This window comes from Emys orbicularis, chromosome 23, assembly GCF_028017835.1.
Source record: "Emys orbicularis isolate rEmyOrb1 chromosome 23, rEmyOrb1.hap1, whole genome shotgun sequence".
Classification (NCBI taxonomy): Eukaryota; Metazoa; Chordata; order Testudines; family Emydidae; genus Emys; species Emys orbicularis.
Genome location: NC_088705.1, coordinates 1548122 through 1572206, shown reverse-complemented (window position 1 = coordinate 1572206; position 24085 = coordinate 1548122). Strand labels below are relative to the sequence as shown.

Here is a 24085-nt window from a genome sequence, read left to right as displayed (position 1 = left end):
TCTATTGCTAAAAGTTCAGAATCACCGGGCCAGTTTCTCTGCCCAGATTCCTCTGCTCTCCACTGTCTGACAATCACCTTTTATTTCCATGTTAATATTTAAGCTGCTAGTTAAGCTACTCCCCTGCATCTGTCGTTTTTGTTTTTAAAGAGCTTCTCTTTGGGAAAATGACACCCAGCATACCAGGGCCTCCACAGATCTGGCTTGCATTAGCAATTAAAGCTGCAGGGATTTTAATCTGCATTCACGTTGTAGGCCGTAAAGTCGATGAAAATCAATAAATCATTGAGAGTTAGCATATTCATAAATAGTTTTTATGCCGCTGTCAACCTGCTAAGAAGCAGATAATTGCCGACGTTCTCTATGAGATGCTGGTCACATCACTGTATGCTCTGCCTGAGGAAAATAAACAGGGACACTAAATCAAGCTCATGTACAAAATACTAACCAACCGCACTCTGCTTCTCCCTGCTACGAGCATACAAAACTGGCCAGGACCACAATGAGATTGAAAATCCCTAATGAAGCCGGTAGCAGGAAATATGTAAATGGCTTTAAGAACCCTGACGAGGCTCCCAGAATCCTATAAAGAGCCGAGCAGGTAACAATGGGCTGCTGAGATTCATTCCTACCCTGGTACCTGCTGCGGTCCCCTCAGTGCACATAGCAGCAATTCACAGGCACCGCGGCCCTTGTCCTCTTGGTTTCAAGGAAGCAGGTGAAAGTCACAATCCTTTTAGTCATTCCCAGGGATCTTGTGCCTCCGCCCCGGCTGTGCCTCCTTCCTTTACAATCACTGACGGGTTTGACGCTGCTGCAGACTGGGACTCAGTTCTCCTCCGAGGGCACCACTCTCCACCTTCCTCCCAGGCCTGTCTCAGGTGAGAGCCTCCTCTCTAGCAGGAGGAGCGGAGTGGAACAATCCAGAGCCCAAGTGGGATGCACTGTGAGTTCTGCATTTCTCCTCATTCCCCAGAACTCAGCGAGGGGTCACGCGAGACAAGGCAGCGAGGGCTAGGGGGGAAGTGAGGTGTTTACACTTGCTGCCCTTTGTTACAGCTGGCGAGGTCCTGCCATGACCACCATCCAAGTGCGTGGCACAGTTCAACTCTCCACCCCAGTCAGTACCAGGTATCTGTTTCCTAGCACATGGCAGCTCCCGCAGAAACCTCACCATGGAAAGAAAACCGAGGGTTGTATTTATACACCGGCAATAATGCAAGGAGTCATCACCTTACAGAGCCAGGAGCTGCGGTCGATTTCAGCTAAGTAGCGCTGTGAACAGGTTGATATGGCTCAGTCTCCTGGGTGGGGGAGGAGCACCTTGGAACACATTTACAGGGAAAAGGTCTGGGTTAAAAGCTTGTTTAAGCAGATCCCCGTGCCTCACTGCTGATTTCTGACAGGAGCCTATTCACAAGTGACTTGTCTAAATCTCATGAGCTGCATTAGATGGAGAAGTAGCACTTCTGGAACCAGCTCCTTACAGCTGCACGGAACAACGACCCGATGCAACTCTGAATGCAAAGTGTCAGACTTGTGACCCAGAACCCAGATCCACACCTCTGCCAGTGCCAGCCTTTTCTGCACACTCCAGTAACATCCACAGCCTCCCCGAGTCCCTGCAGGCAGTTGAGATACAAGGGTTTGGAGGATCAGTTTATCATCTAGAAAAGGCTCGAGTGACATTTGATCTCTCCATTCAGGTGCTTATACAGCCCCATGCCTGTAGCGTCTGAGCACCTCTAAAGTGTTTGCAAGTCAAAATATTAATAATTCTCTATCTCTTGTCCCTCGCAGTCAGCAGGAGAAACTCTAGTCCCAGGGGGGGAACAGGCAGGATCTCAGATATTGCTGAGTTTTTGTGTCTGTTTCATACTCTCCGCCCTGCTGGCTCCCTAGGAGGGGGCCAGACAGCGTCCTGACGGCTCAGCCAGTCGGACACACACGTCTGCTTTTTAAAACAGAAAACTCTTGGCTGCTGACGCAACGTACTGCTCACAAAATGGATTTACAGTTTTGCTTAAGTCCCCGCTAATGGCAAGAGCTGCACCAGGGCTCTGTGCCCGGCAAACCGCGAGGCCAGACAGAGGCTGGGGATTACACAGACTGGGCCACACTCCCTCACCTGGGAGTGCGGAAGGGTTTTTGGGAGGTGAGCGATGTCACTCGGAACGCAGGCCCGCAGCACCTGCCAGGGGGTAGTGAGCTCTCACTGCGCTCCCACTGGCTCCTAGCTGGGGGCAGCTTTCACTGCGCTCCCACTGGCTCCTAGCTGGGGGCAGCTTTCACTGCGCTCCCACTGGCTCCTAGCTGGGGTCCTGAGGACAGGCGCCAGCAGCACTTGCCGGGCTCCAGGGCAGAGGCTGGGGAAGAACTGAGCTGGGAGGTAGGCTGTGACCTGTTCCACCTGGAAATCCTGCCTCAGCCTTGGATTGCAGCCTGGAGCCCTGGGAACCCTGCTGGGAATTAACCCTTTGGGATGAAAGAGGAGGCTGTAAATCCAACCCAACGCCTGTCCAATGGGCTGAGGACACGGTCTCCTCTTCAGATTGATCGCTGTGTCCCTGTGGCACAGGCGTCCTCGGCCCGGCAGGAATGCCTCTTTGCAGAGCACACCGGGAGCTATGCTGCAGCGTCTCGAACAGATACTTGCCTGTTCCAATGATCCGCTCGATTTTGATACTCGAGTTGTCGAGCTCTTTGGCAAAGAGGTGCACGGCCTGCGTGGGGTCTTCACAGGTGTCAGGGTCAATGTACGTCCTCCTGGTTGGTATCTTAACTACAGCAAAGAGGGGGAATAAACAGAGTGTGTGAGAAGAAAACCCTGTGTCACCTCCGCGAAGCTCTGCCCAGCCGGGACCCCACTGAGCGAAAGGCAGCAGAGTGCGAACTGGCAGGAGCTCTGCCCCTCTCTTTACCTGCCAGCACTGGAAACCTCCTCCAGGCTGCATTCCCCTCGCTGTCTCCAGCCCATCCTACTCCTGCTGCTGCTCTTTGCTCCCCGGGCTTTTAGCTGCGCTTTGGGGCTCAGGACACGAATTGGGCCCACACTGAGGGGCCCTGCAGCAGCTAATCCATGCCCAGAGATTTCCTTTCGGACACCATGTCCCCTTTTAGGATCTGAGACAGCAGCTCGGAGAAAGCCGGTCACAGTCGCCCCAGAGCTAGCGTTCACATCTCAGCTGAGCACGAAGGCTCCACGTAAATAAGAAAAACCCAAGATTCTGTAGCACCCAGAGCGCCAGGATGCAGCAGCAGGAGCCGGACTCAGCACTGGAGCAACAGCATCCATCTGAATTTAATTTAACTAAAAAACATTGCTGTTAAACAGGTAATTAGCTCTTCAGCTTAACGAAGTCTGACAATAACTTCCCTAAAACCCTACAAACCTGTATCCTCTAGCTGTGCCGCCTGGGGCCTCTCGTGGAGCCGCTCTCCTGTCTGCGTAGCCAGGTGATTTGGAAAAGAACACGCGGCTCTGCAATCTACAATATGCTCCGCTGCTCCCAGCCCTCCCGCACTGGGGAGATCTTTGCAAGGCTCTGCTCTTTATCTCACAACCCCAAACTACATTTGGCAAATAGACTGTCCTCTCCTCTCTGTACACTGTTAATGAAACAAAATGAAGTGAGGCAGGCAGCTGTTCCTGTCGTCTATGGAAACAATCACTAAGGCCAGGGACCAGGCTTCCATTCCCCAGGACACGCTATCCACTCAGGCTACAGGCATATTGACACAGTACAATTCTGAACCACCAGCGGTATCACTGCTCCGATAGACAGAGCGCCTCTCCTCATTGCTTTAGCCCCAGACCACCTCTAGAGATACAGCCAACTCCGGCTGTAGGTCAGGTTTGCTCTAGGAGGGGGGGTGGGCTGGTCAGAACTGCCATTAGGACATGCCTGGGAGCGTTGCTGGGAGTGCTCTCTCCGGGCCTGGACGCAGAAGGAGCTTTGCTTCCAGCATCAGGACGGATGGAGCCAACGTGCTGCCTTTCCCCTGATCTGCCTCGGCAGGAACCTCCTGCCTCTTGGGACTGACCCGCTGCACTAGCTAAAACCGCTGAGAAACTTGGCTCTGTCTGTTTGCTACCAAGTTCCTACAGGGAGAAAAGGAACCGTTCCCCCTGCTCATTCTCACCCAGACCAGTTCCAACAGGGACACAGCCCCTCTGAGTCTGAGCAGATCCGCCTCCCAGGTTAACCCTCCCCTACCTGGCCAGCCTCGGTGTCCAAGCCCCCCAGCAGGGATAATTAGAACCACGTGCTGCTCCAGGCCCTGATGGTCAGCGCATGGATTGCAAAGCCTCCCCCACAGGCCGCTACCATCTGCTAAATGGCAACTGACGCTGCCTGGACCGAGCCCAGGAGAACGAAGTGCAGCGAGAGCGACCCAGTTACAAAGAGCATTGCACAGCGCGGGTGGGGACCGTAGCAGCCACTCGCGGGTTTCCTGTAAACCTTCATTTTAAATTCCCAGAACAAATAACAAAGACAGGAGCATGTTGGCTCGGCTGCTCCTGGGGCCTCTGCTCCCAACACAACAGCACTGGCTGCCCTGACCTGGGAGGTTTGCCTTGCTCAGCCCAAAGACTGGCTGAGTTTCTGCACATTCGGAACAGGCAGGGGGCTGTGCCTGCTGCATGTGGTGCTCCCACTGGGGAACCAAACCAGCAGCGAAGGCCAATCCCACGTCGACTGAGCACAAATTCCAAAGAGTAAATATAACGCATGCGGCTCCTCTGGTGTCCTGCCTGTGCGTGACGGCCCCTGAGGCTTGGATCAGGGCACCAGGAGCAACCCCCTCCCTACCCAGATCACTAACAGGTAGCCTAAGAAACCCCAGCTCCTGCCCTTCCTCTCCCCCTGCTTTGTATGGAAAACTCTCAGCAAGCTTCGGAGTGCGGCTCAGCAATAATCAAGGATCCTGAAAAGCGGATGACAGCAGCAAAGGCTTGTCTGAAAAGCGTACAGGCTCTGCTGCCTCTCAGATGCTGCAGGGAGCAGAAGAGTAGGTGTGTGCTTAACCGGCATATGCCAGGAATCAAATACACTCGTCAGTTCTGACATTTGCATTTCCTTTGACAACTGTTGTCTGTAAAATTATCACTGCTTGATAATCAAGAGATGCCCCAGAAAACAAACCCCCGCTCTCCCGTAGCTGTATGTGAAAAGCTGACAGAATAATTCATACGCCCTCGAGAAAGCTGAAAGCATCTCCATTTCCTGTGGCATGCCAGTGACCTCCCTGAGCAGCCAGTGCTCTGTGCGCAGGAAGGACGACCACTGGCTTATGAAGCTGTCAAGCCAGCTGTCTCCGGAGAGCCTTGCTGTGCTGAGCTGGCCTTCTCTGGGCTAACACGGGATGACAGCACTTCCAAAGGAAGGATTCCGGGCTGCTCTGCAGAGAGCAGGGTTGTTAATGACAGTAAATGCAGAGCTCCCCACGCAATCAGACACAGCACAGTGGCCAGACGTCACTTACAATGGAAGTACAGCTCCTCGTCTCCGTCCTGGCTGGCTTTGCTGTACCCACACTGTCTGCAATGAGAAGCAATTGTCACGTTAGGCTTTGAGCATGAATCTCCCACTGGATACAAAGCCCCAAATGCCAGTGCCCAAGAGTGCTGTCCAACCCCCCAAAATACACCAGCACCAGGACCCAGAGGCCAGGGTCAAGCAAACCTGTACGCTTAACCACTGTGGTCTCTGTGATCCCAACCCCAGCAAGAGAGAATTGCTGAGACAGGGACTGGATGTGGAGTTGCAGCTTCAGCGGTGGGCGTGGAAGAGCGTAGGGGTTACAGCACAGCAGACGAGCAAATGACGGGGGCAAACCATGCACAGTGGGCACCGGCTGATCCGGGGCTGGGGTGGAAGCCAACAAAGGGCAGGTCAAATCTGGAGCTGCAACATGAAGGCAAGTTCCGAACTCCCAGGAATAATGACAGAGCAGCGTCTCCAGGTCATTTCCAGCCCGCACTAAGAGCTCGCTGGTCTCCTTGAGCCGACGGGCACCGGACGCCTGACACATGAGAGCATTTGCTAGCTCAGTCATGTGGATAACTCAGATGTCCACATCCTGTGACAGGTGCAGATAAGCCCTGCTGCAGGCAGGATATTTGCTCGCGTGTCCACACCCCTGTAATCTCAGCCTGACAAAGATGCTAGTCAAACGCCATGGGATGGACGGACTCGCTCCAGTGCGGCAAGCAACCAACTCACCAGGATTTCAGACGTGGCACTAGCAGTGCGACAGTCAGATCCCTGCTCTGACCTTCAGGGACTCCTGTTAGCATAGACGCAAAGCCCGCTCTGCTGCGCCCCTATGGACCGCCAGTCATCAGCCTAACCCCTCCCGGCTGCCCAGGCCAGAGCTGTGCTCCCTGGGCTGAGCTGCCCTGGCTGCAGGCAGTGGTAAAGTCCTGCTGGTGTCCGAGGGAGCAGGGCCCAGTGAGGACCGAGCCAGAGCCTGAGGCTGCCCCAGATGCCATTTGGTTAATAAACTAAAAGCAAAGCCAACACCACGCCCTGCTGCTCCTCCGGCAACCTCCCAGCTCAGCCCCCCACTGACACCAGCTCCACGCCAGCCAGAGGGAGGAAGGAACTTCCCCAGCTCTAAAGCAGGGGCCCAGAGCCTTGCACCAGGGCTGCCTGCACGTGCAAACTGTGCAACTCTAAACAAAGGAGACCTCCCTTGGAGCTGCTCCTCTGCCACCCCAGGGCATTCAGGGGAAACGGCCGCTGGGGGGAGCTGAGTGAACTCTCGCTGCCTGCGTGAGCCTGGCTCTCGGAGCTCAGGCATTCTGTGCACGGGAGGTCGGCCTGCCACTCTGGAGTCGCCCCCTCCCGCCGCTCCGACAAGGGGCACAGGGACCTGGGATTCCCGCGGTGAAGCGAGTGACAGTGGCCTGCTCCCACCCCAGCCCTGTCGTTACACAACATTCGAGTCTTCACTTGTCATTTTTTATTATTCTATTTATTTAAATTACTCTCATTTGGGGCTCAATTTAATCTTTTAAGTTAAAAAGTACAGATCGTTCCACTGACCCATCCGTCAGATGAATACCGATGCCCCTCTGAACCATTTCCCTTGTCCCAGCAGCCCTGGCCGGAGGAATGGCGATCGGAGCGAGTGGCTCCAAAGACAGCACATTTATCTGCTTCATATACTTCCCCATGCAGTTTGGAACTCCAGCTGTCTGGGTTTCACCCATCCTTAAACTCCACAGCTAGACCCAGCCAAAGCAAAAACCTGAGCCTTAGAAAAGCCCCAGATTAGGAAGATTAACAGAAATACAGATTTTAAAAATGCTAAACTAACTTAAGGGAATTTCTATCCTTGATTTACCAGTTGGAAATGTGTAGAGTTTCACACTGTTTGGAGATGTCCCAGTGTGACCCACTGGTGACACGCCCCGAACCACAGAGGCTGCGAGTCTGGTACAGTTCCAAGACACAGCCGGAAGTGCAGAGACTCTTGTGCTCTCTCTGAATGTCTCCAGTTGGCCAGCGTGGTGGCCACATTGCAAACAGTGCAGAGAATCCTGGGGGTTTAGTTGTTATCAACTGGAGCCAACAAATTCTCCCAGATTCCCCCCACCCAGGCCCATTTTCACAGTCACATCACTAGTTCGCCGAGCACCACAATGGCTGCAGACACACAGCTCAGGTTAAGCTTTTCCCACTGTCCGTTCCACAAAACTCTCTGGCCTCGGGAAAGTGGCTCACTTGTGTGACAACAGCACAGCCTGGGCCATGTCAGACTCAGGACAGCTTGTCCCTGGGGGAGCTCTGAGTGCCACCAGCTGCTCCTGGCCATGGGCAGAGTCACACATGAGTTGCCAAAGCATTTTTCAGCTACCAAACCCTGTAACCCCACTTGATCCCCTGGCACAAACGCCAGCTATTCCAAGCCTGGAACAGGAAGGTGACATTCACAGCTTTAGGCTGCGTGCTGGCCCTCTCGATGAGTGGATTTGACCCTAAGGCAGCCAAACACACAGCCCACAGGGCAGAACTTGGCTGTTACAGAGACCTGTCTCTTTCCCAGTGTCCCCCGAACCCCGGCTGCAGCATTAGGAGCATTAGCTACACCAAGCCAGCAAGCCGCCCCCAGAAATCCTTGGTCTATTGCCATATGCACAATAGAAGAGGTGCGAAGTCTGCTCACCTCCTCCAGATCATCACACCAATCACCATGGAAACCAGCACGATCAGCCCAGCGATTGCAACCACCACGATGATGATGATAGGGTTCTGCTCGCTGGGAGCCAAAGTCACTGCCAAGGAGGGAAGCGAAACAGGGGTTAGGTCTGTATTCCCCTCTGCACGTACCCGGCACCATGGTTACAACTCCAGACCAGACTGCCTTGGCTTGTGCTGCATTCCTGCACCAACGGGACCAGGAATCTCCAGCACCAAGGTCGGGGCCCTGGCAATGTCATTGTGTGTGCCAGAGCAGCAAGCTCCAGGGCGCTCCTGCACCAGACAGCACTTTCTGCATCACTGGCAGTGTACGATAGGCCCCTCGTGTTTAAACACAACCGGAAAAGGGAACAAAACTCTGGGTATTTCTAGGGCAAAACACAAGAGAGAGACTGAGGTAGGGCAAAAAATCTTTCAGGCTTTTCTGCATCATAAAGCACCAAGAAAGGGGACAAAGCAGGTCACTTTTAACAGCCTAGCCTCCCCTTGCACATTCCCTGCAATGCAGGTGCGTCGCCCTAGACCAGTGGTTCTCAACCAGGGGGCTGCATAGCTCAGGGGGTATGCAAAGGTCTTCCTGGGGGTACAGCAACTCATCTAGATAGTTGCCTACTTTTACAACAGGCTACAGAAAAAGCACTAGCGGAGTCAGTACAAACTAACATTTCACACAGACAAAATGAGAAAGTCAGCCCTTCTTCAGTCACTGAGTGCTGTGATACTTCTGTATTTTTAGGTCTGATTTTGTAAGCAAGTAGGTTTTAAGTGAGATGAAACTTGGGAGTACACAAGAAAAATCAGACTCCTGAAAGGCGTACAGTCATATGAAAAGGTTGAGAGCCCACTGCACTAGACTAAGCTGGCAGTTTGCAGATGTTACATGGTCTGAAAACTTTGCCTAAGCCACAACCTTGCCCTGATGGCTGAAGCTGAGAAAAGATTTCCACCAGGATGCATTCGAAATGCCAGAAGTGACGTTCATGCTGACCCCGTGTTAGCAGCACACGACCTGTCAGATGTCAGGCCAGACCTGGGAGCAGGGTTCACAGTAGCTGCTCGTGGAAAGGCAACAAGGGGAGCTCAACATGCTATTTTCGTAGGGTCGGCAGCACTAGGACTGGTGTTTAACTCCGATTTCACAAGGCGAGTGGCAGCTTGTTTCCAAAGCAAACGCAGCTAGACAAAAGCTAGAGGATTTGCCACACCTTGGTAAGGCTGTAAACGCACTTGGGTCTCCAATCTTGCCATGCTCCCTCGGAGCATCTCCCTGTCCCAGAGCTCGGCCCCTCCTCCTGCTAAACCAGCTCAGGTTCCTCTAGCAAAGACTGTGAGAAACTTTCACCGCAGGCGCCAAGCAGCTGCTTATTGTTATTTCTCCAATTCACCTGCCGAGGCCCTTCTGGCAGCCAGAGCCAGCGCGAGCAGAGTGAAGGGCAGTGTTGACAGGGTGAGCAGAGGAACCTCTAGCTCTCAGCCTTAGTGGACTCCTCATTCTATTAGCTGGTGTTAAGGAAACAGTCCTGTTTATGGGGGAGACACATTAAAATTTATAGCTTACAAATGGTCTCCCTCACTAGTTCAATACTTTCCTCTCCTGCGCTGGCAAACCGAGGTCTGAGATAGCGACATTCGATAGACAACTTTTACTGGATTCAATTCATTCTGAAAACGTCTCCGTGTGGTAAATGGATGCAATTTAAGGCCCTGTTAAACACAATCTGTAGAACTTCATACTGAGCCAGCCATCCCTCTCCCAGCCCCTCCTTCAGACAGTGAAATCAGATGTTCTTGACAACAGGTTTGAATGGAAGCTGTAAAAAGTAAAAACCCAACAAGATCCAGTGAAGCCGAGTCAGCAAAGTGACCAACATCCTAAGTGCTCCACGGACACAGGCTCGAGACCAGCTCTGCTTCCATGTGAAATGATCTGAAGGACCCTGGTTTTGTTTCCACTGGACAATAGTGCAACTGACCCCCACCCCCTTCTGTGGCACTACTTGAAGACCACCTGGCTCAGAGGATTGAACGACTGTTCAGCAGGCAGTGACCGACAGCCGTTCCCATCTGACCGCTGTTTGGTGGCCCGTGTAATGGAACTGGGGGATCCATCCCGATGTCAATGTCACAAAAACCAAGTCACAATCGGCCCTACTGGGCATCCTCCTGGGCAGGCTCAGTAGAACCCCCAGAGATGTCCGGTAAATTTCTCCCCTTCTCCTGCCAAGGGGCTCCCTCTAGGGCAGGGCAGGCGGGTGCCCTTGTCGATGCTGCACTTGCTCTGTGGACAATCGGAGGACGTCAGCCTGCAAGGCTGTCAAGCCAGCAGCCCTCATTAGCACGACATCAGTCTCTGACAGCGGAAGGAAACGGGTACCTAGCAATGAAGGAATAGGCCCTCGCTCAACAGAAGGGCCTGCTCCCTCCTTAGGGGACAGGCCCACACCCAGAACAGACTCTGCTGCTTGAAGTCAGTGGAGTCTCAGGCACGAACCGTGAGCCGTAGAGCTGCTCCAGCTCAAAGTAACGCCCCTGACGTGTGCTCTGGGTTCAAGACCCACCCCACCGGCCTGCTAGCACTTACGTTCCCCCAAGGTTTCCACTTCGATGCCAGGACTGTAGTTTCCATAACCCTGGGCTGACGCTGTCCGGACCTGGAAGACGTAGAGTGTGCCAGGCCTGAGGTTACTGACTGTCACGGCCGTCGACGCGGTTTTCACGGTCGAGTAACTTTGATCTCTTTGATCCTATGAAATAATGAAACATGGGAGATTTAACAAGCTTGACAGCTGTCCTCTAGCTGATCTATGGAGCAGCTGTCTTATCGCTGTGCCTCTGGGTCCTAGCAGGGCTGACTAGCCAAACGTTAGACCATCAGTGAAAATGAAACGTTTTCTAGATGCCTCATTAATAGAAATTACATTGAAAAGTTACAAGAAGGATGAATAAACGCAGCTAGGACTAGCGGATATGACAGGTGAGAGGCTGGGGAACGGGTGTTATAAAAGGGACGATACACCAGCTTCCTTGGCTGTCCTCTCCCATTCACGTCTTTACATTTTCTTTCACACCACCTTGCACGCTAGGAGAGTGCACGCCAAGCCCCTCCCCCTCTACCTCCAAGGAGGTCCTGAGCGTGGCTCTACATATAGGATAAGATTAATATTCACCATATAACAGAAAGTAGTTCCACCAGGTAGGGCTGAGAATAAACAGCTAAACAGGCCTAGCATTCCAGCCAGCAAAGGGTGCTGGGTGCAGTCACATACTGTCATGCACTCAGACGCCAGCCAGCACACTCCTGTCCCCCTACCCCACCCCTCCCAGTCCAAGTTACCATCTCCAAAGAACCCGAGAGGATGGGCAGAGGGTGATTGTGGATGTACCTTGGGCAGCCCTGTCTGGCTATGGAAGGACATTCGGAGGGGTTGCATGGCATGTCCGGGGGAAGCGCTGAGTACACAATCAAGCCAGCGACAGGGCCCAGCTCCTCGAGGGGACTGGGGTACACAACGGCACTGCCTCAAAGCAGGCCTGGGAAGTCACTGGAACTGCTGGCCAAAGATGCCGGCGTCCCAAAGGGATATCGGAGGAGAAGAGTCCAAAGGGAGGGACAGGCTGGAAGGGGCTAACCAACCCCCAAACGCATCAGGGCAGGTTGGGGGGATGAGTCGCCTGAGGGGCCAAGGAGTCCCATGCTCGGTACCCTGGATGGGGAGGGGGGGCTGCTCGAACAGAGAGGCTCTTGGAGGAATCAGGGGAAGGGGAAGGGGCAGGCTGAGCGAGAGCAGAGGCAGGTTAGGACAGAGGCAAGTTGGTGCATCCTGGCAGCAGCATGGCCATCTCTTTAAGCTCCCTCTGTAACAAAGGGGCCTTTCACGCTGGGACCGGGGACAGTGGGTGAGAATGTGTAATTGGGTCCCCAGAGAGGGGTTCATTTAAACTAAACGGGGGCTGCTGTGTGTCCCGGGGGGTGGTGTTGCTACGAGCCATTTCCAAGGAGAGGAGAAGGGACCTTCAGCCTCAGCCCCTCCCCTCTGCCTCTCGCCAGAGCGATGAGCAGGTTCTCAGTGAAAGGCACCGAGATGGGGCCACACCCCCAAAGAGGGCTTTGCTACAGCTGGGCCAGAGCCCAGGAGGACCCTGAAAAGCAGTGAGCAGGGTGGAGGTGTGAGGGACAGAGGAGACAGCGCCTGTACTCACTGCACTACTCAGGGGGAGGAGGCGTCCGCCAGCTGGAATCTGATCACCTGCCACCACCAGGCCGTCTGGAGAGGGCCCTCTCCGCAACCTGGAGCCAGCTCTGAATGCTGGGCAGTCCTACAGGCAGGTGGGCTAGGGAGATCTGGGTTACCCAGACCAACAAGGCCTCTGTGCACCAGCTCACCAGCTCCGTGCCAGAATCCCATCACACTCCAGCTGGGCCATCAGCTGACAGCCAGTGGAAAGCCACTGGACAGCTAGATCTAAGCCCTTCCTCCCGACTGTACAGAGTGGCCTAGTGCCTGGCACACAAACCAGGTTTCCTGGCGAGAACACAGCATTTTAAACTGCTCCAGCAAACAGCATCAGGGGGAATCTCTCGGCCACGGCACCAACTACAGCAAAGACACGTCCACTTAGAAACATCTTAGCTGAGCTAGTCTGGAGCTGCCCCCGCCCTGCAATGCCTCACTCACGCAGCCTCTCCTGCCCAGGACGCAAGTCACACAGCGTTAGCATGAAGAGTACTGCATCCCCTCCACTGGGGGCTGCATGTTCTACTCTTTGGCCAGAAAGCCGTTTGGATAGTGAATTGTTCTCATGGCTAATGTGAAGGCAGCACATTGGATGTTTGCAAACAGTCTAACTTGATTTCTTTGTTACTAACCAGTGCCTGCCACGACGGGGGGATGGTATTAAACCCACCGGCGCTTCCCAGGCATGTTGGACTGGAGCAGCCTGGAATGCAGAGGGCAGAGCTCTTCCCGGATGCAGGCTGTTCTTGGCACCAGCAGTGGGCTGTTTCTCAAGACTAAATAAACATGTATTAGCACACTTGGAGTAATCAAAGCTGGCAGGCACATTCTCTAGTGATTCCAGTCCCAGGAATGTGATTCACCTACCCATCTAGCTCCGGATTTCTGCCTTGTTATGACTGAGATGGACAGAACCTTTCAAGCAGCAGCTGACACATGTCAGAGTGGGAAGCTGTGTCTCTGCATGGCAGCCCGGAACAGAAAAGCTCTGATGTAGCATTTCCTAAGGCAATAGGTCTCAGTGTGGCAGAATGGCCGTTCTGAGGGCTTTGCTGTATTCCTTGTCCCGAGGAATCACACAGAACTTAAAGACAAACTTTCCGTGGGCTCCAGAGATGCAGCCTCTACATGCCTACAGCAGGCACATGTTGTCACAGTCCAGATGACGTTCTCCATGTTCTCCATTGGGAATCTCAAAGTATAATTCATGCTTCTCCCAGGCAGAGCCTCCTGTTAGGAAAGCTCCTCCCAAAGCAAATTTGACAAGCCTCCACTCTCGTCAATCCAATCACTCGCACAGCACCACCAGAGAAGGAGCTTATGCTTAACAAACCACTCAAACCATCTAGACATACGTAGCATCCCATAGGTGCTGGGACTAGAGGTGCTGGGGGCTGCTGCACCCCCCTGGCTTGAAATGATTTCCATCATATATGGGGTTGCCAACTTTCTAATCAAACAAAACCAAACACCCTAGCTCCGCCCCTTCCCCAACACCCCGCCCCTGGCCCTGTCCCTTTCTTGAGGCCCCGCCCCCCCTCACTACATTCCCCCTCTGTCCATGGCTCGCTCTCCCCCACCCTCACTCACCTTCACTGGGCTGGGGTAGGGGGTTAGGATGTGGGAGGGAGTGAGGGCTCTGGGCTGGAGGTGCTGGCTCTGGGGATGAGGGGTTTGGGGTGCAGGAGGGGGGTATGGGGCCGAGGGATTCGGAGTGTGGGAGGGGGCTGCGGGTTGAGGCAGAGGGTTGGGGTGCGGGGGGGTAAGGACTCTGGGTTGGGGCCGGGGATGAGGGGTTTGGGGTGCAGGAGGAGACTCCGGGTTTGGGGGGGGCTCAGGGCTGGGGCAGGGGGTTGGGGCGTGGGTTTATCTCGGGTGGCTCCCGGTCAGGGGCGCAGAGGGTCTAAGGCAGGCTCCCTGCTTGTCCTGGCACCGCGCTGCACCCTAGAATCAGCCAGCAGGTCCGGTTCCTAGCGGGGGGGCCAGGAGGCTCCACACGCTGCTCTCGCCCGCAGGCACTGCCCCCCCCCAGCTCCCATTGGCCGGTTCCCACCCCGATTCATATACGGGGTTTAGTCTAGTTCAATGGCTCTCAGCGCCCCCACTACACAAACTGTTCCAAGGCCCCGTCCAGACCCTCTGTCTTGCCTTGCCCCGCCCTGTTGGGGGGTGCTACATTCCCATCTATTAGCCTGTCGCACCCTGGAGCAGGAACTAACCTTAGGGGGTTTCTGTGAGGTGCCTCATATGTTTTGGGTGTTGTAAAGTAAGTAATAGCAAGAGTAGGTAGCAAGGTGAGAACAGAAGGATTTTCACTGCCTTGTTTGCTATTCCAAGGCGGGAAGGAGGCATTCCCAGGCAACTGGGGCTGTGTGTGCAGGCGTGAGTGAGATGTGGGGAAACGCACTGTTAAAGCTGGGACATTCGATGATGAGGATGATGAATGGGTTACGCTCTTATGGGAGGTAACAATGACAGTTTGGAACAAATTGCTTGGCAAACAGATTAGTCTCTTTTCACCCAAAGCTCAGGTAGAAGTTATTTGAGGCCAGGTTTTACTGCGGTCTGTGGGTTCCAGAATTCATACAGCTGTACCTTGTGTCAAAGGCTTAGCAGAGCTCAAGCCTGCGTTTCTCACACACTGTTTATGCTGAATAACTAACCTGAACACATTTCTCAAACCCTAGTTTCTAGCATTAATGCCACAGCCTGGACAGAGTTCATTACATTTCTCCAGGGTCTGTAGATGTTGTTGTGCAACATGTTATCTAGTTGAGATTGTTTTTTCTCAGAGCCCTTTGTGTAGAGAATCAGGAAAAAACTGAGTCCTTAAATACAAGGACTAGGTACCAAGCCAGTTTTCTGGAGTCTGATCAAATATTGATTTGTTTACACGTGAGCAATTGCCAAACTGTAGAGTTAAACTTACTAACCAAGTTCAGAGGCAGTGGATTGTTATTTCACATATGCTCCAAATCTCGTGGCTATCGTATTTTTCCTAAGAAATCATCATATTATATTTGAGCACCTGACCTCACAACAAATTCCTCTCTTGGAATCTCTCAGATATTAAAGAGCAAGTTAATGTGAATCTATTTCAAACTCATCTGTTTCAAGGGAAAGAATTTCAGCATGTCACTGCACCTTTTGCTTGGCATGTAAGGAATTTCATAAGGAGCATCCCCATACACTGACAGGATAATTTACAGACCCATGTGATAAACTGCATTTATTTGGTCTTTGAACATATTCCCCTGCTCTCTGCCCACTAGTTTTACTTCTAACCTTCTCAAACTTCACAACAGCTATCAAAAGTGGCCATTTTTTAATTTAAAAGACAATCACAAAAATGTTTGCTTCATTCCCCTCCAGTGTGGAATTTCACTCACATATCATTGCTCTAATATCCAGGACTGGTAATAGTCAGTCCTGAACTCATTGAAGTTTTAAGGTTCAGTATTTTGTGATCCATCAGTGCCAAAAATATAAGCCTCATCCTCCTGCGGTTCTGGGAATGCCCTTCATCCAAAGGGACTAAGCACACTAACTTAGCTGGTTGCAAGCTCCCAAGTCTCAGAATTCTAATGCATTTAAGGAAAAGCTGTTAAAAACCTCTACAAATGCTTAAATTCTACTCTTTCTCCCTGGAGGTTTATAGATTAGGACTCGCAGTGTTGATGCAACCTGACTGGCTTCACAGGTGGAGACAGAAAAAACCCAATGAAAATAAACTCTAAAAATAGCTAAAATAATTTGAAGCGTGTACAACCAGATTGTGTAGTGGTGATTTGAGGAATGTGGAACTTGTAAGTAGCAGAAGCAACCCAAACTTATGCCAGTAAAGTCTTGACAATGCGCCACACACACACACACACACACACACACACACACACACACTCTCACTCTTTCCATTATTGAGGATTTACAAAGCAAGTGGGTCACAGCAAACGTTACAGGGGAGACATGCAGACAGCATCCGTAAGCACAGCTCTATGTATCACAAATCTGGCTGGGAAGCGGGGGAACCTCTCATTTGGAGTTTTTGGCATTTCACTGAAAAGATGGCAAACAAGTCTCCAAAGGATCTACCTTTTCATAGTACTTGATTTCGTACTCCGTGTTACTGGCACTTGGGAAGCCCGGCTCCTGCCATGACAAGGAAACGCTCTTCTGTTCAATTTTATCTGTGCGGATGTCAGTGACAGGAGCTGGTGCTGAAAAAGCAGAGAGAAGAAACAAGCAGATCACTAACACCATCGCCCAGAGGCTGGGCTCCCCCACCACTCACCCCAGAAAAACAGCACCCTGATTGTAGAGTCTGACCGTGCAGCCGTGCCATGCAGAGACATCTCACGGAGACTTCCATGCGCAGAGCTGCGGCAGAATTGGGCCCTTGAGGAACAGTATCATCAACCCATTTCTATGCCTGGTCACAAATGTGCCCCAGTGACAGATCACTTATGAATGCATTTCAGAAATACTCGCTCCTTCTGCAGCACAAAGGGCATTCAGCTTTGGGGCCGACACAGAGTTTCACAGACAAACCCTTTGACACAATAGGTTTCACTCCACATTAGCCTAAGTTGTGATGTAATAAACGGCTAGTCGGCATCTGCACGACACACACACCGTGCACGGAACCGCCTTGGTTTTCTCTCTCTGCTGAGACAAGAGGCTCGAAGGGCAGAGAGAAAATCTCACTCTTCCGCCATAAAACCAGGGTGTTGAATGCAGCAAGACTCTGCTGCCCAGCTCGCAAGCACCTGCTTTGTGGCCAAGAAGTGAGACAGCAGAGGAGGACTGGGTTTTATTTGGGCAATAAGACCCTGGAGTACAAGTCCTTCCCTAGGACTACTGATCAGCCATGAGGAGACAGAGGCCCAGGGTTAGTCACAAGACACCAGCCAGTCACTGCTGCCCAGGTAATTCCACTGCACTGTATTCCTATGCTGATAAGAGAGGCCCTCAGCTAGCTCCTTTAGAAGACAAGAAGTTTCCACAGGGCACTTAAATAAACCCAGCTGCATCTGCCTTCTTAGTGGCCTTCCAGCTGCACCCTGTCTGCAGTTTTACAAACCCCAGGGCTCTCAGGATTCAGAGTATAAACACGGAGCAGAGGAAATCAACTCTTCCTGATAGATTATTCAGTCGGCCGGTCACATCCCCTGGGGCTTGCTTAGATCCTGGCCTGGCTGCCTGCATTTACAGCCCTATAGGTCAAGAACTGATGAAACAGGCAGAAATACATGGGGGGTGAGGGAGCTGAATTTGTAACCTTAGTTGTTTTGTTAATGTCATTCGTCTGTTCAGTTTTGGTTAAAAGTACTGACCCTGTCAGGGGTGGCCTGGCAGAGCCCAGGAAAGGTAATCCGAAGACAAGTTCAAAGCGTAACATTTTTAAATGAAGCAGCTTTGTTACAGACAAAATCTTTTGCATTAAAACAGAAGGAAACTGCTTCAACTTTTAGGCAACTGGTTTTAAACATGAAGACAGCAAACACTACAGGGCTCTGGGACCCTCTTTGCTGCTGCATTTAATTGTTTTGGAGCTTAACGCACAGGGATCTGTCCGGTCAATTAGTCCAGGCAACACAAACAGGCTCTTTGCTTAAAAAGGACCTTGTTAAATGTGGAACTCAAGCACCCTGAGCCAGATCCCCCCAGTCACACTAAGGGGGTCTCCAGCCAGCCAGCTTAGCTCTGTGGACTTGCATTGAACGTCCATACTAGGAGCGGTTCTCCTCCCAGCTCTGTATCTTAGCTCCGGCATTCCCTTCTTGCTACACGCACATCCCCGCATTGACGGTCACCAGGAATTCTGCAAGTGTATGGAAAGCAGGGTACCGTAGTAGCATTCTGCAGTGCAGAGCTGGGAGGGGAATCTCGCCTGAGCCCATTGGGTTAGGTGAGCACCGTTTTTTGCCAGCAGATAAATCAGTGGCTAATCAGTCTGCGCTGGGCTGTTTAGTCATCTACAGGGGGGAGATTGAGTGGGGCTGGGGTTTATAGCACACAACTTCCTGGGACCTTCTGCCTGTCAGAGTTACAGTCAGACAGTGTTATAGGGCTGCATGGTCACAGGTGAGAATGAGTCTCCTGGGGTCTCTAGAGGACACTGGTCTATCAGAAAACCACTCCACAACTGGCAACTTCCAGCACTGGAATAACATGGGGTATAGTGCAGCACATCCAGCAGTGAGGTGCATCCCAGAGGCAGGAGCCCATGTTCGCACATTCAAAACAGATACCAGTGGACACAAAGGTCCATTTGCACAAACTCCTGAAAGTATTTTGTTTCCCTAGATACTTGTACCGCAGTTCAGCCCCACAGGGTCACAGCACCTGGTTTTCATCTCCGGTAGTGAGGTTTTTTTAGACCTTTTCACTTTCCCTTTGAAAATCTGGCCCACAAAATACAGACAGTATAAATTAACTCGTAGCTCAGTTTCCTTGAAGTGACTGTTATGGCCAGAGGAATTACAAAGCTCCACCAGAAGCTGGGTGTTAGCAGAGCTAAGATCTGAGAACAAACCAACAAGGCTGTCTCCACTGGGAGGTTCTTTTCCAAAAGCGTATGCCTTGCAATTGAAGGGAACATGGCTGCTACTGGATTTCCTGGACCCGTCTGTGCTTGCAGTATTTACTGGAGAGATGCACCCGTCAGTCAGGGCTGTATTACTGCCATGGGGACGCAGGCAAGAGCAAGTGTCTTGCCATTTACCATGATGAGCGACTAGCTGGATTTCAAAGCTTATGAAGAGAATGAAGAGAAAGCTCCAGTCATTTGGGAAAGTACAAAACTCACCAATGCACAGACCATCAGCTGCTACAGGTTGTTGCTAACCTTAGAGCAAACTCTGGCAAGCTACCAGAGCGGGAAGGTATTTTCAGCTACAGCCCATTGGCATCTCTTCACTGCAAGCCTTTCGCTTAGGCTCTGAGGGTTGCTTTGTGAATGTAGAGTAGATGAAGGAGACCAGAGTTCAGCTGCTTATTGCCCCATTAGCCTCCTGTTGTGCTGTTAATAGGCAGTAACGGGCCCCCTGGGCAGACAATTGGAATGCTTCAGACTCCATGGGAAGTGAGACTGTAAATAGCAACACTCCCATTAGTCAGCTTCACACTAGAAGAGGAAATCTGAGCAGAGCCCGGGGTCAGGCCCTTCCAACCCATCAGATAATACAGAGAAATCAAATCTCGGCCTGGACATAATGCAGCAGAGCATGGCCTGGCATTCACTGAACGTCAGACATGGGGCAGAGTTCGACACGCAGGCAGCTTCTCTCCACTCATCCCCCAGGAGCACAGAACTGCTGCTCAAGTGACACGAAAATCAGGCTCTTTATTTGGCCGGATAGTCCCGTGTGACAATCTGACTCTAAGTGAAAATAAAGATAATTTCGTGTAAATTGGTGCCTCTTGATTATTGCACAGGCTCAGAGGAGAGCCAAGCCCCAGTGCGCTGGCTGGGTGTCGCTCCAAAGTGCAGAGTACTTAATTCGCTTAAGAAAAGGAGCCAGCAACAGCAGTGAGTATCAGTCTGGCAAGCCCCTGTCAGGGTCTAGCAGAAGGCAAGTCACTCAAAAATCATTGGCAGGGCAAAAAAGAGGCTTTCCTGTCCCCAGGACCAGTACCTGATTCAACACCACTTCAGATGAGGAGAGAGCGGCAGCACCCAGCACTAGCTGGCACGGTCTCAGCCCACGGGAGCGCAGAGCCACTTGGAATTCACTCTACCCAGGCGGAGCACATTCAGTTTTAAAAAGGAACAAAATCCCGACAGGGATAAAAACTGTTGGTTTGTTTCAAACTCAGCTTCACAGTGTGAAATCTGAAGCGACGAGCAGGGTAACGGGTAACGAAACCCCCAGCCCAGGATTCCAGAACCAAGTGCCCAGCCTTCCTCCCCGCGTTGTTCGCGTTTAGTTCTCCCACTTTGTGTTAACCCGGCTGGGAGCCAAAGCAAACTGACCTATGTGGAGCCAGGACCAGTGGATGAGCATGAAAGCAGCCAACCTGTGCTAACCCTGGGCCCCTCCCCTGGGAGCTCAGCCTTTGCCCCTAGCACTCGAGGCAGGGAGAAGGGACCGACTTGTCCGCCTCCCTCTGCTGCATGGATTTCCCCTCCCCAGCGCCTGCCTCTTACACTGCTGCCAGCTGATATAACCAGCCCTTTGTGCCCGCCAGGCAGCATGTCACTTGTACTCACCGGGCTCTGCGGGCATGTTGTGGGTGGCACGCCAGAGCGCTAACTGTCCTGTACTCTTCTGCTGTACGGGAGAGACCAGCAGGGTTTGCAGGTGCCAGCGGGACCCGGACTGAGCTGTCAGAGTGTCACAAGGAGCTGGGTCAGGGACGGGACACCCGCTGTGGGATAGAGGCCTCAGACTCAAAGCCTCACCTCCCCACTGATGTGTTTTTTGCTGATTTATCAGGAACAGGGGAATGGGCTGATTGGGCTGGAGAACCCAGGGGATGCCAACCACTTAGCTAAATAGTTCAGCAGTGAAAATCTGTCTCTAGCACATTGGATACAAATGTCCACTGAAGCCCCTTTTTTGTCCCAGATTAATGAGAAACCCCGACTCTCTCCTGCAGTTGACCATGCCAATTAAGGCCTGTCACGTCTCTCCCTTGAGACAGCACGGATTGCTCTGACAGGAGAGGGGGAATGTTTTCTGTTCTTGGCGTGTTCCTCCTAATACAAAGTCTCTTTCGCAGTTCGCTGGAGCTTGTTGGGCTGCCAAGACCTCCCACCTTCCCCCAGCCATTAGGCTGTTCATTCTCAGATCTGGGTCCTGGAGATGCCCAAGGAGCAGAGCATCGCATTTCACCCCTTTAAGCTGCAAGGCAAGAGCAGAGAAGAGAGTTTACACTGGCTGATTTATCCTCTGAAATGAGCTTCTTTGAGGAACTTCTGATCTGCTGGTGGCTGTTCACAACAAATTCCCCACTGGGGACACTGCTTGCACCTGTCCCCTTTCTGCTGCTGGAGCAACGAAGAGGCCGAACCGTGGCCCCGAATCAGGGACACAAACTCTTTGATGTTCCTTTCCCCCGATCCTCAGTGGTCACCAGAGAACAGCAGCGATAATCAGTCTCAGCGGGCAGACCCCAAAGGAGGGAGTTTGCTGTTGCCCTAGTTCTGGTTTGCTCCCATTTTCCGTCACACCCACTGAGCTGGGCGTTTACATTCCCTCACTCACAGTCAGAGGGAGCATCTGTGTCTGGGAGGTTGGAGCAAGGGATTGGGAGTCAGGTCTCCTGGGTTCTATACCAACTCGACCACCAACACTGTGGGTGGCCTTTGGCAAGACACTTCATCTTTCTTCCCCAGCATCCTCCTCTGGAAAGCTGAGACCAGGATCTTCCTGTCTCACAGCAGGAGCGCTGTGAATTTTAATCACTGAACTGGCACCTTATGTTGCCCTTCTGTAGCATCCTTCCTCTGGGGAGTCCCAGCATTGTTATATACATCAGCACACCTAGGATTTCTCCTGCTCCAGAGGGCCCCCCCATGGCTAATTGACAGGAAATGGGAGCCTGGGGCAGGTCAGACAGAGATGCAAAAGGGTACCCTGTTTTCATGGATGCTGTCTGTCTTCCTAGGTCAGTTTGCAGAGATGCAGGGTCAGTTTTGGCTTCCTCGTTTATATCCTGCCAGGTCATTCAAACACAAATCCCCAATCGTTAAAGCCCAGGCAGATTTTATTTTTTGTCAATCAGAGCAAGAGTCTCTCACAACCCCTCCATTAGCTGGCCCAGGAGATGGCAGGGCTGAGCTGACAGCCTGAAAGGAACCTTGTTGAGGAAAAGCTGCCTGGGAAATTAGCTAGTTCTATGTTGTCTTCCTTCTCCCCCAGATTTTGGAAGCTTGCTAGAGCCTGACTATCCTACAGGGAATTCCGGTGAGAGGAACAAGTCCCTGGAAAGCAAACTTAAGTAGCTGTGAAATGTTGTATTTATTACATAGCTCATTAATCTCTGCTGAGGAAAGTCCTGCTGATGAATTATTCATGTTGACTGGCTCCTGGTCCTTTCAGCCTCTATTTAAACAACTGGTACAGGCCAGACCAGCCTCAACACGTGCCACCAGCAAAGCAAGCCAGGGAGCGGCTGTTTGCACGTGTGGGCACTCTCTTTGCACAGGTCACTTGTCATTTACTTCTAATCTGACTAGATGTTGTTATTTGACATTTTAAGAACTAATTCTCCAAGTAAATACACTAGCTCTGGGCACTGACCTTTAGGAGGATATTGAATTATCCATATGTGAAGAGGGTGGAGTAAATTCACTCTAGCAATGGAGAAAGAGGATAACAAAGGTTATTAATGTTTCAGTACATATTGACAGACCATGCAGAACAGGCCTGATTCCCTGGGTGGGAGCAGCAGGAATGAATGCAGAGGTTAGAATCCGTCTCAAGGCCCAGAATTAAAAGGCACAGTTTGGGACTTTCATAGACACCAGGGTCAGCTTCATCATTCCCACAGCTCAGCTGAGACCGGAGACAGAGGATGGCCTATTACTGACGCCAAACATCTGGGTCATCTTGAGCTCTCAACTTTTGGCAAGTCTTTTTCCTAGATGAAACCCCTGTGTAGTATTGGGGGAGGGAAGGGATTCTGCTGTATTTGAAATTAAAGACCCAATGAGAGCATGAAGTCAGAGAAGCACACCTGTGACAGCTCTGCAGGTGGGTGTCCAGGTGTGGTCTGAAGCAGCACTGGTGCCTGCATTACCACTGCAGCTAACTCTGCATCCTGCCTGGTCTGTCAGGTAATCGCAACAACAGGCAGAGGACAACTCTGAAGAAGTGGGGTTTTACCCACGAAAGCTTATGCCCAAATAAATCTGTTAGTCTTTAAGGTTTCAGAGTAGCAGCCGTGTTAGTCTGTATCCGCAAAAAGAACAGGAGTCCTTGTGGCACCTTAGAGACTAACACATTTATTTGAGCATGAGCTTTCGTGGGCTACAGCCCACTTCTTCGGATGCATACTAACCCTAACCCTATGCATCCGATGAAGTGGGCTGTAGCCCACGAAAGCTCATGCTCAAATAAATGTGTTAGTCTCTAAGGTGCCACAAGGACTCCTGTTCTTTTAGTCTTTAAGGTGCCACCGGACTTCTCGTTGTTTTTGAGGATGCAGACTAACACGGCTCCCCCCGATACTAGATTCCACCTGTAATTCCTGCAACATGCGCCTGGCTGGCATTTCCTTTACCCCAGAGTCTCGGGTGCGCAGCTGTATTTGAAAACGTCAGGTGCCAGCAGTAAAGGGTCCCGTCCCACCAAAGACACGAACAGCTCCGGTTTCAGGAATAACAGGAATGGCACAAAGCTTGCTGCCCCCTTGTGGTAGTTCAGAGAACAATAGTTAATATGACAGGATTAGTGCCGCGTCTGTACTTCCTTATACCGCATCTTGCCAATTACACCTGGCTGCCATTTTCCTCAGAGCCATTTTCTGTGATGGCAAAAATTCAAGTGCAATATTTGCTAAGGGATGAGGGGAGGGGAGAAACTATTTTTACCTGCAAAGAGTCTTTCAACAATAGAGAAAAAACAGAAATATTCTAGATGAAAACATGACAATTTTTTGCCAGCCTTGCAAAGGTAAAGACACACACACACACAC

At 51.8% G+C, this 24085-nt stretch overlaps 1 protein-coding gene across 2 annotated transcripts in view; it reads right to left on the bottom strand.

Annotated features, from left to right (window-relative positions):
* Nucleotides 1-24085, bottom strand: part of EPHA10 (EPH receptor A10) — a 103856-nt gene that overhangs the window by 14097 nt on the left and 65674 nt on the right. For both annotated transcript variants that reach the window (XM_065421623.1, XM_065421622.1), the window contains 5 exons: nucleotides 16535-16659; nucleotides 10792-10954; nucleotides 8176-8284; nucleotides 5488-5543; nucleotides 2657-2782 (listed from right to left, as the gene is read on the bottom strand). In XM_065421623.1, coding sequence (XP_065277695.1) covers nucleotides 2657-2782; nucleotides 5488-5543; nucleotides 8176-8284; nucleotides 10792-10954; nucleotides 16535-16659 — 579 coding nt within the window. The remainder of the gene's footprint in view (nucleotides 1-2656; nucleotides 2783-5487; nucleotides 5544-8175; nucleotides 8285-10791; nucleotides 10955-16534; nucleotides 16660-24085) is intronic.